General features: G+C 35.8%; 1 protein-coding gene across 2 annotated transcripts in view; it reads left to right on the forward strand.

Moving 5' to 3' along the window:
- Positions 1–293: 293 nt before the first annotated feature.
- LOC129771500 (protein encore) overlaps positions 294–16,536 on the forward strand; it is a 136,517-nt gene continuing 120,274 nt past the window's right edge. For both annotated transcript variants that reach the window (XM_055775197.1, XM_055775201.1), the window contains exon 1: positions 294–485. Coding sequence is in view for 1 of the 2 variants with exons in the window: in XM_055775201.1 (XP_055631176.1) it covers positions 480–485 (6 nt within the window). In the remaining variant the exon portion in view is untranslated. The remainder of the gene's footprint in view (positions 486–16,536) is intronic.

A 16,536-nucleotide genomic window follows, 5' to 3' on the forward strand; every position in this document is an offset into this window, starting at 1 on the left:
TTTTATTTATCATTTTGTTGAATATTATGTGTTATTAGATAAAATATAACGGCATGTTTAAATTGTGTGGTATGAATGCATGAAAATTAATACCGATGCCTTATTTTCAAGCTACCCGAGCAAATATCAAATTGCACAAAAACGATACAAAACATTCAACCAGAAAGAGACAGCACGAAAATATTATCCATCCTTCCCGCTCCGTTCTAAAGAGAAAACATTATCGTTTAACATTCAGAGTATTGTGTCTCCCTGTCTTTTTTCGTATTCTGTAGTTCATTCTCGCTCTAGTTGCAAGATGGCGACATCTGTGACCGCTAGAAGTTTCGCTGTGTGATAAAATATCCCCAATAACAAAAATACTATATGATAAAGTGTGGGCAAAGCTGTTTAGAGTTTCTCTGCTTTGCAGACGACCATAGGTCGGCATAATCTAGACAAGACATTTCAGTGAGTGTGTACTTAAGGACATCACCTCGATGAAGGTAGGTCATTCCCGAATTATCCCAGTTTTTTTTCTCTTCAATTACCCCCTCGTCATCACTGGTATCCAACACAAAAGGATACTGCTGCACCATCCAGAACGAAAAGTAAAGGTCGCAAAAATATCACCGTTGTGTGCGTTCGAATTGGAAAACAGATTGAAACTTGCGCGTGTAGTGAATTTGAATAATCTTGTTGGACTGACATTTTTCATATTTGGCCATAAATTAGAAAACAGTACGTGCAAATTATTGCGATCTTGACAAATTATATATTTTTTCATGTAATGAGCTCATTGCGATAAATCCTCAGCGGCGGTGGCAATTCGATGGATAAATGCCAAGAATATTTGTACACTCGTGTACTAACTATCCGTGTACTGATTGAAACCGGGGGGAAAACGTATTTTTTTGTTTACGTTCCTTCGCATGTCAACATAACCGGCTGGCTTAAACTTTTCGTCTTGTTAGCTAGAGGCGAATGAACTGAAAAGTTTAAAACCTCTATAATTCATCACGTTCGTTCGTTTTTGTCTTGTAGTTTCGAGTTGACTTATCGCCGCCACTTGTCGTTGTTTATGATTTGAGTGCTGTTGACTGTTTTTATTCCTTGATTTGTTTTCGCTCGTTGGATGTTTTTGTTTTGCTGCACTCGCCAATTTGCACACCTGAATGTTTGTTTCACGAAAAAATAGGTTTAAGAGTTTATATGGAAATTCGTTTGTTTAACATGTTATCGCGGTTGGAAATTGTGGCTATTATCGATATCTGAATAATAAGAATTAGTGACAAAACCAGAAAAAATTGGATATTTAATGCAGGTGCATGTGTCCAATTCTTACGTCCAATTGGAATGTATGCAACACAGGTCAAGCGCATGCGCATCAATGGTGACGACTGATCATATCGGTGCAACTGTTGATTGTAGCGTTGGTGTTACGAGACAAAAAAGATGTATTCTGGAACCAGGCACGTGTTTATAGGAATATACTCAGTGGTGCGCAGGGTTGCCAATAATATTTTTCAAAAAACTGGAAGATTGCTCTTACAAAAACTGGAAGAAAACTGGATCCTGAAAAATCTTATTTCAAGAAGTTCGACTTTGATTTATTTAAAATCTTTTTTTAAACTACTTTTTTTTAACCTTAACCTACTTTCGAAGCTTCGTGAAGTATTTATATGTAAAGTGGAATCCGATGTCATTATATCGAAAGGAGGCAATAATAACCGGACGTCATGTAATTACGTATGAATAGGTGGTAGTTCAGTATAAGCGGAGCCATAATAAACGGATTCTACTGTAGTTCATAAAATATCGAAATAAACCATTGATTAACCATTCGAGCAGATCAAAATAACGTTTCCCACCACTCGAACATTACTGTAACACAATATTTGAGAATCTCTTCTTCTTGAACCTCTAAAAAATAGGTTTTATTTGGATAACACTTTAAAAATCTCGTATTTATTGCTCGACAATGTGATTATTTGAAGTGCTTGGGGACACGGCTTCTGATTCTAGATCACTGCATCAAATCTAATTTCAATTCTCTATCCGTTTCCTCGAGTTTTGATATTCTTGTAGTGTTTCTTTTGACCATCTTCGCTCCATTAACCCTTTTTTAATAGATATCTTGTTATGAACATTGTCCCGTTGTTGTTGAAATGGTAAATCAATTGGTCTTGACTTTAGAATGTTTTGGAGAACCTAGAACATATAATATTTATATAAACTCAAAGACAAAGTAGCGCGTTGTTGCCTGCGTAGTCACCACACGCACTACGCGCTGACCGTATGGAATTCGGAAGTTTAAGCAGGAGAAAAATAACATTGGGAGTATGTAAGAAAATAAAGATCGATCCAAAATAAATACACCTTTGATCGATAGAACGTTAATCAAAAATGTCAAAAAACAAAATAAATCAAGGAAAAGGAAAGGTGAAGGAGGGATAATATTTATGCATTGTGAATTTATTTTACATGAAATTGGTAAAACTGAAGCACACACGTAAAAAACTGGATAAAACTGGAAGATTTTAGGGTTTAACTGGATGACTGGATCGAACAAAAAAACAGGAAGTGGGTTATATCTATGGTATAACCGCAAGGGTGACGTAGGACTATCGTTGATTTAGAGATCATTTGTATGAAGTTGAATCTGAATTCATTCTGAATGAATGAATATTTGGAGAACTTCGAAAACGATCGATCTTCCCGGGGAACCGTTTGTAGCATCACTCTCCTCCTGATGGATTCCCTTCTGGCCTAAGGTGCACAAACAGGCTCTTGGTGACACCGTTCATCCGCGCTTTCATGATAAATGAAGAGCTTCACCACAACAGCGACAACATGCTCCAATCTCTGTTCAATTAGAACTGAGTGGATTTCCGAGCGCCGCTCGCTTATATACCGATTGGTTATTTCAATAGCCTGTTTTGAAAGCAATTTTAAGACTATTGAAACAAGTTTTTGGATCAAAAAGTAACAAGTATATAACGCGTAGACATTTTATCCTTCGAATGAAGTGTTTATCATACCATTTCGTTCAGTTGTTTAGGAGCTATCAACACTCAAAATCTCGGTCTTCGGCGTAACGCTTTCGTTTTCGAAACTTTGATTTTACACCCCGATATAGAAATGAAAGACGTAGTCCTACGTCAAAAACTGGAAGAATCCAGTTTAAACTGGAACATTGGCAACGCTGGTGGTGCGGACCCAATCCACTTCAGTTTCAAGCAAATTCATGTATGTTTTCAAGCGATTTCTTGCAATAAATTCTCAGACCACCAGAGATGCCAGATTTACAAATATGTTTGTAAATTTACAGACATATCTGTAAAACACTTTTTATGTTTGTTGCAGACTTTTTGGATATAACAACTATGTCTTCTATGGCTATGTTTTCTAAGTATTTAAACAACATCGAATAAAAATTTTCATTCTATTTTCAACAACTTACATTTACTTTCGAGTTTGCTTATGACGAAATATGGGTTACTATTTGATATTGTTACCACAGAAATGGTTCATGGCCATGTATGTATGTGTAGATCGTTGAAACATTTGAACACACTTACAACACATAAGTTATTTTCTATTTTACAACTAACATATTCACTAGAAATATTTTTTATGGCAGAACGTTTGCCGGGTATATATACAGTAGAGTGCCAATGAAAATGTCCATCTTGAATTTTCAAAGCGAACTTGATTAAAAATGTTGATTCCCACGAAAAACTACTCTATGCAAAATATCACCTCAATCGGACTTCATTTACTAGTGTCGCACAGCGATCAAAGTTTGAGTTTTGACGTAGGACTACGTCTTTCATTTCTATACCGGGGTGTAAAATCAAAGTTTCGAAAACGAAAGCGTTACGCCGGAGACCGAGATTTTGAGCGTTAATAGCTCCTAAACAACTGAACGAAATGGTATGATAAACACTTCATTCGAAAGATAAAATGTCTACGCGTTATATACTTGTTACTTTTTGATCCAAAAACTTGTTTCAATAGTCTTAAAATTGCTTTCAAAACAGGCTATTGGAATCACCAATCGGTATATAAGCGAGCGGCGCTCGGAAATCCACTCAGTTCTAATTGAACAGCGATTGGACCATGTTGTCGCTGTTGCGGTGAAGCTCTTTATTTATCATGAAAGCGCGGATGAACGGTGTCACCAAGAGCCTGTTTGTGCACCCTAGGCCAGAAGGGAATCTATCAGGAGGAGAGTGATGCCACAAACGGTTCCCTGGGAAGACATCGCTACACACACATACACGCGCGGCTATTAACAGGTGGTTATCGAGTTGGCATTAACCACTGGTGGGCTTCCAGTATCGAGGAAAATGTGGAAATATCTAATCGTTACTGAAAATAATCTGCCAGTTCCTTTGGGAATTTTCAAAATATATTCATGTGAAAGAGTTTAATTGAATGTTTTCTATCCATGTTACACTGTGACCAAATATGTTTCAATCAAGTGCTATTAACAGGTGGTTATCGAGTTGGCATTAACCACTGGTGGGCTTCCAGTATCGAGGAAAATGTGGAAATATCTAATCGTTACTGAAAATAATCTGCCAGTTCCTTTGGGAATTTTCAAAATATATTCATGTGAAAGAGTTTAATTGAATGTTTTCTATCCATGTAACACTGTGACCAAATACATTTGGTTTTGTGGTTTTTCAATCAATCGCAATTAACAGGATAGCTTCAGAAGATTATTCTTCCCCATCAGTAGGATATTTCCGTATCCAATATTGTATGCGCCCGCAATCGATTATTGCTCAGTCGCCGAAAGTTCCGAGCTCAGAGAGTTCATTCCCCTCTAGTTTGCCTTCCAAATTGCCATCGTAAACCACACCTTCTCTCGATTCAATCACACACAAAAAGCATACTTAAGCGATATTCTGGTGGTGAGACACATTCATTTTTCGTGAGGATATCGACAAGACAACATCGTTGCCTAACGTGCTGGAGGAGGTGGACGGCGAAGGATCGACACATACACGCGCAGAACTCTTTCCGTTAGGATGCCATTCAGCATCGAGAAAGTTCCGGGAAGATCTAATCATTGCTGGAAAATAATCTGCCAGTTCCTTTGGGAATTTTCAAAATATATTCATGTGAATGAGTTTAATTGAATGTTTTCTATCCATGTAACACTGTGACCAAATACATTAGGTTTTATGATTTTTCAATCAATCGCAATCAACAGAATAGCTTCTGAAGATTATTCTTCCCCATCAGTAGGATATTTCCGTATCCAATATTGGATGCATAAAACCTTGTGCCTCCAACGTAACGCTCTCGTTTTCGAAGTTCTCCAAATATTCATTCATTCAGAATGAATTCAGATTCAACTTCATACAAATGATCTCTAAATCAACGATAGTCCTACGTCACCCTTGCGGTTATACCATAGATATAACCCACTTCCTGTTTTTTGAAAACCGAAATATCCCCCAAGAGGAGAGTAAAGGAAATCGGGGTTTTCGAAAAAAGCTTTTCTCGAACAATTTTTTTGTCAAAAATCGACACTCTGGGACCTAGTTTTTTTTTCGGACTACGAGACGAAACGTATGGTTTTAAGTGCCAATAAAAATAATTATCCCGATTTTTCAATCGAAACTTGTTATGAAATGTTGATTTGCACGATAAAATACCCTCTGCAAAATATTGTCTCATACGGACTTCATTTACTATTGTCCCACAGCGATCAAAGTTTGAGTTTTTTGAAAACCGAAATATCCCCCAAGATGACACTAGATCTCGACGTTTCATGCAATTTGAAGACATTTGGTGATTTTTCGGTTTTCAAAAAAATTCAAACTTTGACCGCTGTGCGACACTAGTAAATGATATCCGATTGAGCTGATATTGTGCATAGGGTAGTTTTTCGTGGGAATCAACATTTTTAATCAAGTTCGCTTTGAAAATTCGAGGGTCACTTTTTTCCCATACATCCATTGGCACTCTAATATACAGCCATTCCATGCAAAACCGAAAAAAAAGTAATTTTGTTCTTTATCGCAAAACATTAGACCCGTATTTTTTATTTTTTCATTAGGCTGCCCATTTCCATTTTAGGGTGGTCCGAAACATCATTTTTTTCCACTTTTCCCAAAAATGATAAATGAAAATTAATAACTTTTGAATCACTGAACCGATTTAGATGATCGACATATAAAATTGAAACTAATGACATAGCCTTTTATTAAAAAATATTTTACTTACGAAAAAAATAATTTTATTTTAGTAATTATTGATTGTAGTCGTTTTTTATTTTTTTTATGACTTTGGACTAGAGGGCGCTATGTATTTTTATATTTTTTCATGGAAGCTGAGGGTTGTTAACATAACATATCTCGATATCAGAGATGCTATTTTTTCGTTTTTTAGATATGAACAAAATTACGGTGGTTCGAAAAATCTTTTTTCTCAGCTTTCAAGAAAAAATATAGAAAAAAACATAGCGCCCCTTAGTCCAAAGCCATGAAAACATTAAAAAACGACTACAATCAATAATTGCGAAAATAGGATCCATATTCTCTGCAAGTTCAATATTTTCCAATTGAAGCTCATTGGCTTTAATTTGATATGTCGATCATCTAAATTGGTTGAGTGGTTCGAAAGTTATGAATTTTAGAAAAAAATCATTTTTGGGAAAAAGTGGAAAAAAATAATTTTTTGGACCTCCCTAAAATGAAAATGGGCACCCTAATGATGAAACAAAAAAAAATGCGGGTCTAATGATTTGCGATAAAGAACTTACCACTTTTGACGAAAATCTGAGAACCACTAGTGGCATGGAATGGCTATATATATATATATATATATATATATATATATATATATATATATATATATATATATATATATATATATATATATATATATATATATATATATATAATATACAAACTTACGTGCATCGCGATGTACAAAAATTAATGAATATGTGAAAATTAACGTTACAAGACATTTCTATATATCTGCACACTTTTACAGACTTTTCCACATTTTTAACAGACATTCACATGTTTTACATACTTTTTTTTAAAAATCATCTGGCATCTCTTCGTTCCACTTTTTATCGAATATTTTCAAATCGCAGGAGTAAACATTAACGTGACTCTGACTTCGTTTGTTTTTATTTCGTTCGGAAAAACGTTATGTCAAAGAAAGGGGACATTAAAAATGCGTTGCTCAGTGAAAGGCTGAGATGCTCTTTCAGAGATGCAATGGTTAATTAAACAATTGACGGAAAAATGTAGTTCGTTCATTTTATAATTTTAATTATTTTTGCCCTTGATAACAATACCATTTTTATAGTGTTGATTATCATAAGGGTGCTCATACACTGTTTGACCGAAGCCAAATATTTGACTCTTTTTGCCAGATAAATTCTGTCCAACGTGTACTGATCAAATATATTCTACACAAAACACGACAAGCAAATATTAAATTATTGGATGCCTAAAATATTTTTTCAGTCTGTTCTTCGAACCTGTCGGTATATGGTTAGGTTACCATGAATATTTCAGTTGATTTTTTCCTTGTTCGGTGTTTGATATTGTTTACTACTGTTGGAAATTGAAGAGTGGCAAACAAAATAGTGTTTGTACAAATATCAAATCAAAACTTATCTGTCAAAAAATATCAAATATTTGACCTCCGGGCAAACAGTGTACGGCCACCTTAAGAAAAATAACACTCCTGATCGTTGGATCTCTTTTGACATTTCAATTGGATTTTTTTTGACAGCCGTTTTGATTCAGTCCGCACTACCTAGGGAATATACAGTGGCTCAAACTCGTTCTCTTCTTTTGAAAGTCGAAAATAAGCTTTCGGAACATTCTATCTAGATAAAGTCATTGTGTCATATGTGGGTTAAAAGGAAACACAAATTTCAGAATAGAATAAACAGTAATACTAATAATAAAAAAAATTGAACCAAATTTGGCATGTGGAGGTATTAGGGTGCAATAAATGTTTCTATGGTGGTTACATACACCGTCCCTTCTCTGTAAGTGGAAGGCTGCAATACAAATTTAAAAAAAATCTACATAACTAAGGGGAGGGGGCTGAACAACTCGAGAACTAATCATGCAAATGGAATCAAACTTCGCATGTAGAAGTTTTAGGAAACAATAAATGTTTCTGTGGTGGTTTGACACTCCTCCCTCTCCCTAAGGGGGGAGGCTGCAATCAAATGAAACACGAATTTCTGAACTCAAGAACTAATTAAGTAAATAAAACCAAATTTGGTACATGGAGGTTTCAGGGAGCAATAAATGTTTCTATGGTGGTTCGACACACCTACCCCCTCTTTAAGCGCAAAAGGACTGTTATACAAATGAAACACAAACTTCTACATAGCTTGAGGACTAATCAAGTAAATGGAGCCAAATTTGGGATGTGAGGGTTTTTGGGAAGTATGATGGTATGACTCCCCTCCCTCCTCTGAAATAGAGAGAGGGTTCCGTAAAAATAATACACATTTTCAACCAAACATGACAATTGAAAATTTTTCGGAAAACTCTGAAGGAAAATGGGAAAAATCGGAAAATTCAATTCGCAATGTCCTACAATTACATAGTGACAAGTGTTGTTAGTCCATTTGATGTTTGCGCTAACGAAATTGATTTTTGTTCGAAAGTGGAAATGGATTTTATTGTGACAAACGCACTCCTATATCTTCTTCTATCTATATAAATAAAAATGTTTCGCTGAATGTGTTGAGAAGAGCAAAACTCGAGAAAGGAATTGTCCTATAAAGGGCTGTCTTTATTCTATCATATTTTCTGTATCAAACATTCATTCCATAGAACGGGAAAAATGTTATTTGCAAGTGGTTGAAAACTCTTGAACGAGAATTGTGTCTGAAAATAATCTGATATTATAATGACGAGTTTTGGTAGAAGTACTAGGAATTTTGTGGTAAAAGGTAATTTTAAAGGGTAGATTAGAAGATCAATTAATGAACAGTTCTGCGATTGGACCAATGAACGTGCGTTTAGTAAGAAAACGTGAATGTGATACCGAAAAATAAATTTTGGCGGGACGAAGTTTGCCGGGTCAGCTAGTATACTCCATAAATATGTTTGTTTATTTGAACAAAATTGATCGTAGCTAGGTAGAAGAGGGTGCTCGAATAGGGGTTGTTCCATACAACGTTGCCATTGTTCCAGTTTAAACTGGATTCTTCCAGTTTTTTTCTCTCGATCCAGTCAAACAGTTAAATCCTGAATCCAGTTTTTTATATGTGTGCTTCAGTTTTACCCATTTTATGTAAAATAAATTCACAATGTATACATAATATCCCTCACTCACCCTTCCTATCCCTTGACCAATATGTTTTTATGACATTCATCGTTCGATCGATCCAATGTGTATTTACCTTGGATTGACCTTTTTTTTCAATTCAGTGTTTTTTTCTCTCGCTTACACTTCCGAATTCAATACGGTTAGCGCACAGTGTGTGCTACGCTGTCTTTGTATTTATATAAATATCAGATGTTCTAGGTTCTCCAAAATATTCTGAAGTTCAGACTTGAACTATAATTTCAATCACGACTGGCAATGTTCATAGCAAAATATTTCACCAAAATAGGTTCATAGAGCCCGTGTGCTATGCTGCCTTTGAATTTATATAATCATCAAATTTTATTGATATTCCAAATCATTCTAAATTTCAAAAGAGCATAGAGTCAATGTGCTCCATTGACTTTGATTGATATGAACATAAAACCCATACATATTTTATTGATATTCCAAATCATTCTAAATTTCAAAAGAGCATAGAGTCAATGTGTTCCATTGACTTTGATTGATATGAACATAAAACCCAAGAAATCTTGTTTCCGTTTACATCAATGGTCCCCCAAAGGATTTTCAGTTCTAAATAGCCTTAACATTACGCATGATCTAAACTCTCCTATTTGATGCATGATAGAACCGCTTTCAAATGTTAACGAGTGGGAGCTGAAACCAACCACGCAAAAGCGACAACCCGAAGATCGATTGTTTTTGCTCTACATTATTCGTGAGATAGCAACGAATATGGTCAAAAGGAACACTACAGAAAGCAAAATTCGCGTTAGAAGAAAAAGAACAGAAGGTTGAAGTTAGATTCTGTGACCCATGCATCTCAATTAATCAGGGCATGACATGACATGAAGAGACGAAGACACGGACACGAAGCAATAACAACGATATTTTTAAAGTTCTACCCAAAAAAAAACCTATTTATTAGATGTTCTAGAAGAAAAGATCCTCAAATATTGTCTCACAGTAATGTTAGAGTAGTGGGAAACGGCATTTAGATCTACACGAATGATATGATTAATTAATTGTTCATTTCGCCGTTTAATGAACTACATATAAATACTACACGACGCTTCGAAGGAAATTCTATTTCTCAATCATTGGAATGGGCAAAAAATCATTTTAAAGCCGATCTTTTTAAAACAATACGGTTTTACATGATCCAGTTTTTTAGGGAGTAATCTTCCAGTTTTTTGAAAAATATTATTGGCAACCCTGGTTCCATAGTTTTTCTCTAAAATATTTTTACGTAATTCTCGCAGTAGGAATTGTCTTTCAACTGGCAATTCGTTTTCTTTAGTCCAAGTAATAACTTTCTCGATTCCACATAAGGCTGTTTCATTTATATAGTTCCAAAACTGATGAAGCATTCGCACCCTCGTCGAAAACGAATTTTCATCATCGTAGAAATATGTGTTTGGATGTTGACGATGTCATCGTCGTTCAGAGCCTCAAACTTCACGACCTCCTGCAAAGTATTGCCCTGGTTAAATAATTTATACTCATCAATATGGGTTTTTCCAAAACCGCATCAATATGGGTATCAAATGAAAGGGCTTGACTAATAGAACACAGTTACTTATGAAAAATGCAAATCCAAGATGGTTGCCACTACAAAATGGCGAACTACATATTTTCTCAAAACCCCAACAATATGGAGTATTAAACGAAAGGGCTTGATAGTAGAGCACAGTTATTTATGAAAGATGCAAATCCAAGGTGGTGGACATTACAAAATGGCAATAAATATATTGTTTTTCAAAACCACATCAAAATGGGTATCAAATGAAAGGGGTTGACCAGTACAAAACAGGTATTTATGAATAAATGCATATATAAAATGGCCACCACCATAAAATGGCGATATATATTTTTCTCAAGACCAGTTATTATGGGTATCAAATGAAAAGGCTTGAATAGTAGATCATATAACTTGAAAACTCCGAATCCAAAATGGCCGCAATCATAAAATAGCAAATTACTTTTTCAAACGGTTTTATTTAGCTTGAACTGATTATATGTATGTATATATGTCTGTAGGGTTGTCCCACATTAATAAAACTTTGACCAATAGGAACTAACCGATAGTTCTGAAATTTATAAAACACCTTTATCTCTGCTGTCATTTTAAAACTGCTTTTTTCATAATCTTGAAAAATCCAATTCGACCGCCTCTACAAAATAGATGATTCCATATTATCTAAAAATATGTTGATTGGGATATGTGTATCAAACGAACGAACTTGACTTGAAGAACACACTATGTATTTTTTACAATCCACTCAATATTGATATAAAATCAAATGATTTGACTAATAAAATACAGTACAATGGTTTTATTGTAGAGAAATATTCTAATGAAACAGATACTGTACTAAAAACTAAAAAATAAAATAAGTAAAAACACATTGATGAGACTAAAATAAAACCGTGGGGCAATTCGCATTTCCATTATCTACAGTTAGTTGTTTCATCATATTTTGATGATTCGATTATCCAGAGTGAAAACAATCAACTCTCCGGATAATCGGGTCCGACCTGTATTTACTATTACTCGACAAGTATTAAAATTATTCAAATAAATGTTCAAATATGCTCAAGATTCCTTGCACAAAACATGATACTTTATTAAAGGATATTCATTCTGAACGAAAAGTTTCATTATCGTTCATTATTTTTATGTAAAAACTAGCTGACCCGACAAACTTCGTCTCACCCACAATTGCTATTTTGATTCAAATAATTTCGAACACTCATGTTCCCCGAAAATTATTTATCTATACGCGATCTGTGTTCGCGGTAAACAAATTTTTCACATATAAACCTGATGCAGACTGAGACACATCAATTCTGATACTAACTGTTCAAATCCGTTGTTCCATTCTCATGTTAAATCGTGAGGAACGTACACCAAATCATTTTTATTTATATAGATTTGTTCATCTCTTCCTAAAATGTAATCCTTTATTCGCTTCATGCACACATGCAGTTTCTCCCAGATTCGTATTCGGTCATCCGGCCTCCGACTACTATCTGTCACTAATACACAGCAAAGGGGTTAAAGGTTCACATTATTTACGCTCTCTGTTTTATTCTCGGAAAACACATTCCGTGAATACTTTTAATCATGGCTCGGCATAGTCATATTCAACAGAGGATAGTCAGCTGACCATGGGGAAATTCCCCTCCGTACTCAGTTGGAAATTACTTTTGCAGTTTCTCCGCCAAAACTCTCTCAATTTAGTTAAAATAAATACTAAAAAAAATTGTAAGGGGTTGTATCTAGGACACGATCGCATATTTTCGACGTAGAACTCCGCAATTATATTATGCAATCCACTTGATTACAACTTCGAATATTATTTTAGAATGCATCGAAATTTTTGTAATAGATTATGTTCTTCGTTACAAATAAATTTGATGAACGTCCTTCTACGTTTGATATGATGCCTTGAACTTCCAAAATATGTAAACAGAAGAATTGTCAAACGATCATTGTATTTTACATTTCCCTCTGAAAATATTGCACATCTCATGTTTACGTTGTCGAACCGCGAAAGTTCATTCACCTCTAGTATCTGAAATGACGATTTTCCCCGGCTTCCAAGTTTAAAAGAACGTTTTAGGGAAACATATTCCGGTCTGCACAGCGACAAGCTAGTACAAAAGTTCTCAACAACAAAAAATACCCCCGACTTGCATGAATTTACAAAGCACATTGATTTTGAAGTCCGTGTTAGGGAAACACAATTCGGTGGGAACAAAAATACCGGGCCAATCAAAACTTGGCAGTTAGGGCGTTTAAATAACGCTTGATATTTTACAGTTATTCAATTGTTCATCTCATGAAAAATAATATTTTAATATATATATATATTAATTGTGATAGACGCGTAGAAATATTTCCTATCAATTGATGCAAACAGCTTTCCGATCTGTTAAGAAATATTCGAGTTATAAGCATTCAGAATTCGGATAGGGTTAGCACACAAATCGGCAGAACAAATGTATGAAAGAAAAGGAAGTTTAGAGATTAGCGAATTGTAATGTTTAGCATTTCAAACAAATCTTAGAGAATTTCCAATTCGATTGGTATGTAAGTCATGAGAATTCGTTCACAGTGAAAATAGTTATTACCGTTAACTTTATTCCATAAAAACGTGACCTGTTTTCTGATTTTGCACCCTTTCTGAAAGATGTAGTTCTACGTCAAAACATACTGATGTATTTTTGACGTAGGACTACGTCTAACCGGAAGATATAGGGGGTGAAATGGAAATCTAGGCACTGAACAAGTAGGAAAAAATGCAAGATTTGGAACGCTTATAACTCGAGCATTTCTCGATAGATCGCAAAGGTTTTTGCATCAATTGATAGGAAATATATCTACGCATCTATCATAACGAATAACATTTCATTTTTCTTGAGATAAATAATTGAATAATTGTGAAATATCAAGCATTGTCCAAATGCACTATGTGCCCATTTTTGATTGGTCCATTTTGTGCTCCTCAAATCGTACCGACCAAAACGGGCAACCAGAGCAGCAGTGAAATAGAATGAGGCACGATTGGAAAGGAAAAAGAAAAAAAATGAACGAAACATTGGTCGCAGTCTCACACATGCGTAATTCTCGAGCCAGCCAGTCAGCTTAAAAATCCCCGCTCCGTTGCCGTAACGATCATTCTCATCCAAACCGTACACCACATCGGTTCGCACCACAACACATCAACAAACCAACCCAAGCAGCCATGTCTGGACATGGTAAAGGAGGAAAAGTGAAGGGAAAGGCAAAATCCCGCTCGAACCGTGTTGATCTGGAGTTCCCCGCAAGGGTATTTAGGCCGAGCGCGTCCACCTAGCCGGCGTTATATAGTTTCGGCCGCCGAAGTGATCGAGTTAGCTGGCAAAGCTGCTCGCGACGATAAGAAAACCCGCATTCAGAACAGAACACATTCGGTTCGGTGGACATCAAGACAACAGGCAGTTGCAGCGAGTGGCGAGTGGCAAACGCAATCGCAAAACGGCAACAGGTAGCAGAAGAAAAAAGTTTGTTCTTTATACAAACTGCTTTGGTGGAAAATCCAGAACAAGGCGGCATCGAGGGCGTTCGAAATGGTTTTTTTCAAAACCACGAATACAAAGTTTTCTAAATTGGAACCATTCCATAAAACAAGGCGCTTATCAGGGCCAATAAACCTTTCAAAAAAGAGTTTACGAAATACAGTTCAATGCTTTCTAAAATAATATCCAAAATAATAATAAAACACAAATTGATTTTTTCATAATTTGTTTGCCAGGATCTGATGAGTATGTGAATTTGGCAGTTGTTCTGAGCTTATTGATAGTTGGGGACTTTCCTGATTATTCAATTTTCACCAATTCTTAAATTGTTTCCAGATTGAAAGTACAGTAATTTACAATTAGTTCGACATTTAGCTAATTGGACGGACATGTAATGCGACTTATTCAGTTGGACATTTTTGTAAACATAGAGATCCAAATTATGACCCCACATTGAAAGTCGACACTGTACCACTGTCATCGCAAATGTTCAATTACAGGTTAAAATCGCCTCCAATGCGATACTGAGTGGTGCTTCGGCACGTCGCATTGAATGTAATTTACTGTACAACATGTCACAAAGCTGGATGGAAAGAAATTTTCCAACTGTGAAAGCTGTGGCGAGTGGCAAACGCAATCGCTAAACAGAAAGGTTTAGCCGAACAAGATGGGGATATCGAGCGATAACAAAACAATAAACTCTTTAGATTGAAGATAATTTTGTGATCCTGAAAAGGACCCTTTTTAGCCTGCATGTGAATCCAACGAGCGAACAAATCGTAATGAATGTATTTTTTTGCCATCGCTGCCTTTTAACGCTCATTCGTTCGTCTCGTTGGACTCGCCTCTTTGGCTGAGTCTGCCGATTTGTCTCTATGCTGTGAGCGTGTACTGCTAGTGTATAAAACACACGGATCCCAAAAAAATATCTCATTTTCTTTCAATCCGTAAACCAGTGTGGTTGTACGGCATCGTTTAACATCGCATCGCATCAACGGATTGGTGCTGGAGCACAAGTATACCTAATAGCGGTTATAGCGGAATAGCGGAATTTTGGCCGCCGGAGTGCTCGAGTTGGCTTGCAAAGCTGCTCACGACAATAAGAAAACCCGCCTGCAGAACAGAGACCATTTGGTTCTGTGGCATTAACTAGTTTCAGCGAGTGGCAAACGCAATCGCAAAACGGCAACAGGTAGATTAAAGAAAAAGTTTGTTTATACAGACTGCTTTGGTGGCAAAACCAGCCACCGTAAAACACGGCGCTTTTCAGGGCCATTAAACCATTCAAAGAAGAGTTATTAAAAGTTTTTCACAATACCAATGCATTCTAAAGTGACATAATATGACATATAATATAAACTGTTTTTTTTTTGTTTACGCTTGTTCTTGAACTTATTGGTGGTTGGGGTTTTTTAAATTGATCATTCAGTTTTCACAAACCCATGTATGGTTTCCGAATTAAAAGTGGCTTCAAATTACAACACATTGTATGCAGGATGGCATTAACGAATTTTCTCGGTAGCAAGAACTGCTTTCTTTAGTTGATAACTGATGTTGAAAATTGACTGACGTTACATCTGTATTGCATAGAGAAATAACTAAGTAGCAGCACGATGAGCTATGTATTTCCTGCTGCTCTGGTCTTATTTTAAAGGACTTCAATCCGAATGTCTTCCGTCCCTGTATTTACTGTTGGTTTTTCAGAACGCTCGACAGATCGTAGAGTTCGTCAGTTCAACCTCAGTTCTTTTTCTTTTTTATTTACTTTGTTTGCGGAGACTACAAATCTTACAATTCATTCGTCTCCGAAACCACAGCTTAAGGTACGGTAATGTGCGGTAATAACGCTCTTGTATTTTTTTTGACGTGGGACTATGTCTAACCGGAATATATGGAGGGTAAAATGAAAACCTAAACACAGAACATGCAGGAAAAAATGAAAGATTTCGAATGCTTATAGCTCGAACATTTCGTACTGGATAGGAGAGATGTTTGCATCACTTGACAGGGAATATTTCTACGCATCTATCGCAACTAACAAAATGTTGTTTTTCATTAGATAAACAATTGAATAACTGTAAAATATTAGGGGTTATCTAAACGCCCTAACTGCATCGTTTTTATTGGCCCGATTTACGGTTTCCCTAACACAGCCAT

Source organism: Toxorhynchites rutilus, chromosome 2, assembly GCF_029784135.1.
Source record: "Toxorhynchites rutilus septentrionalis strain SRP chromosome 2, ASM2978413v1, whole genome shotgun sequence".
In the NCBI taxonomy this organism is placed as follows: Eukaryota; Metazoa; Arthropoda; class Insecta; order Diptera; family Culicidae; genus Toxorhynchites; species Toxorhynchites rutilus.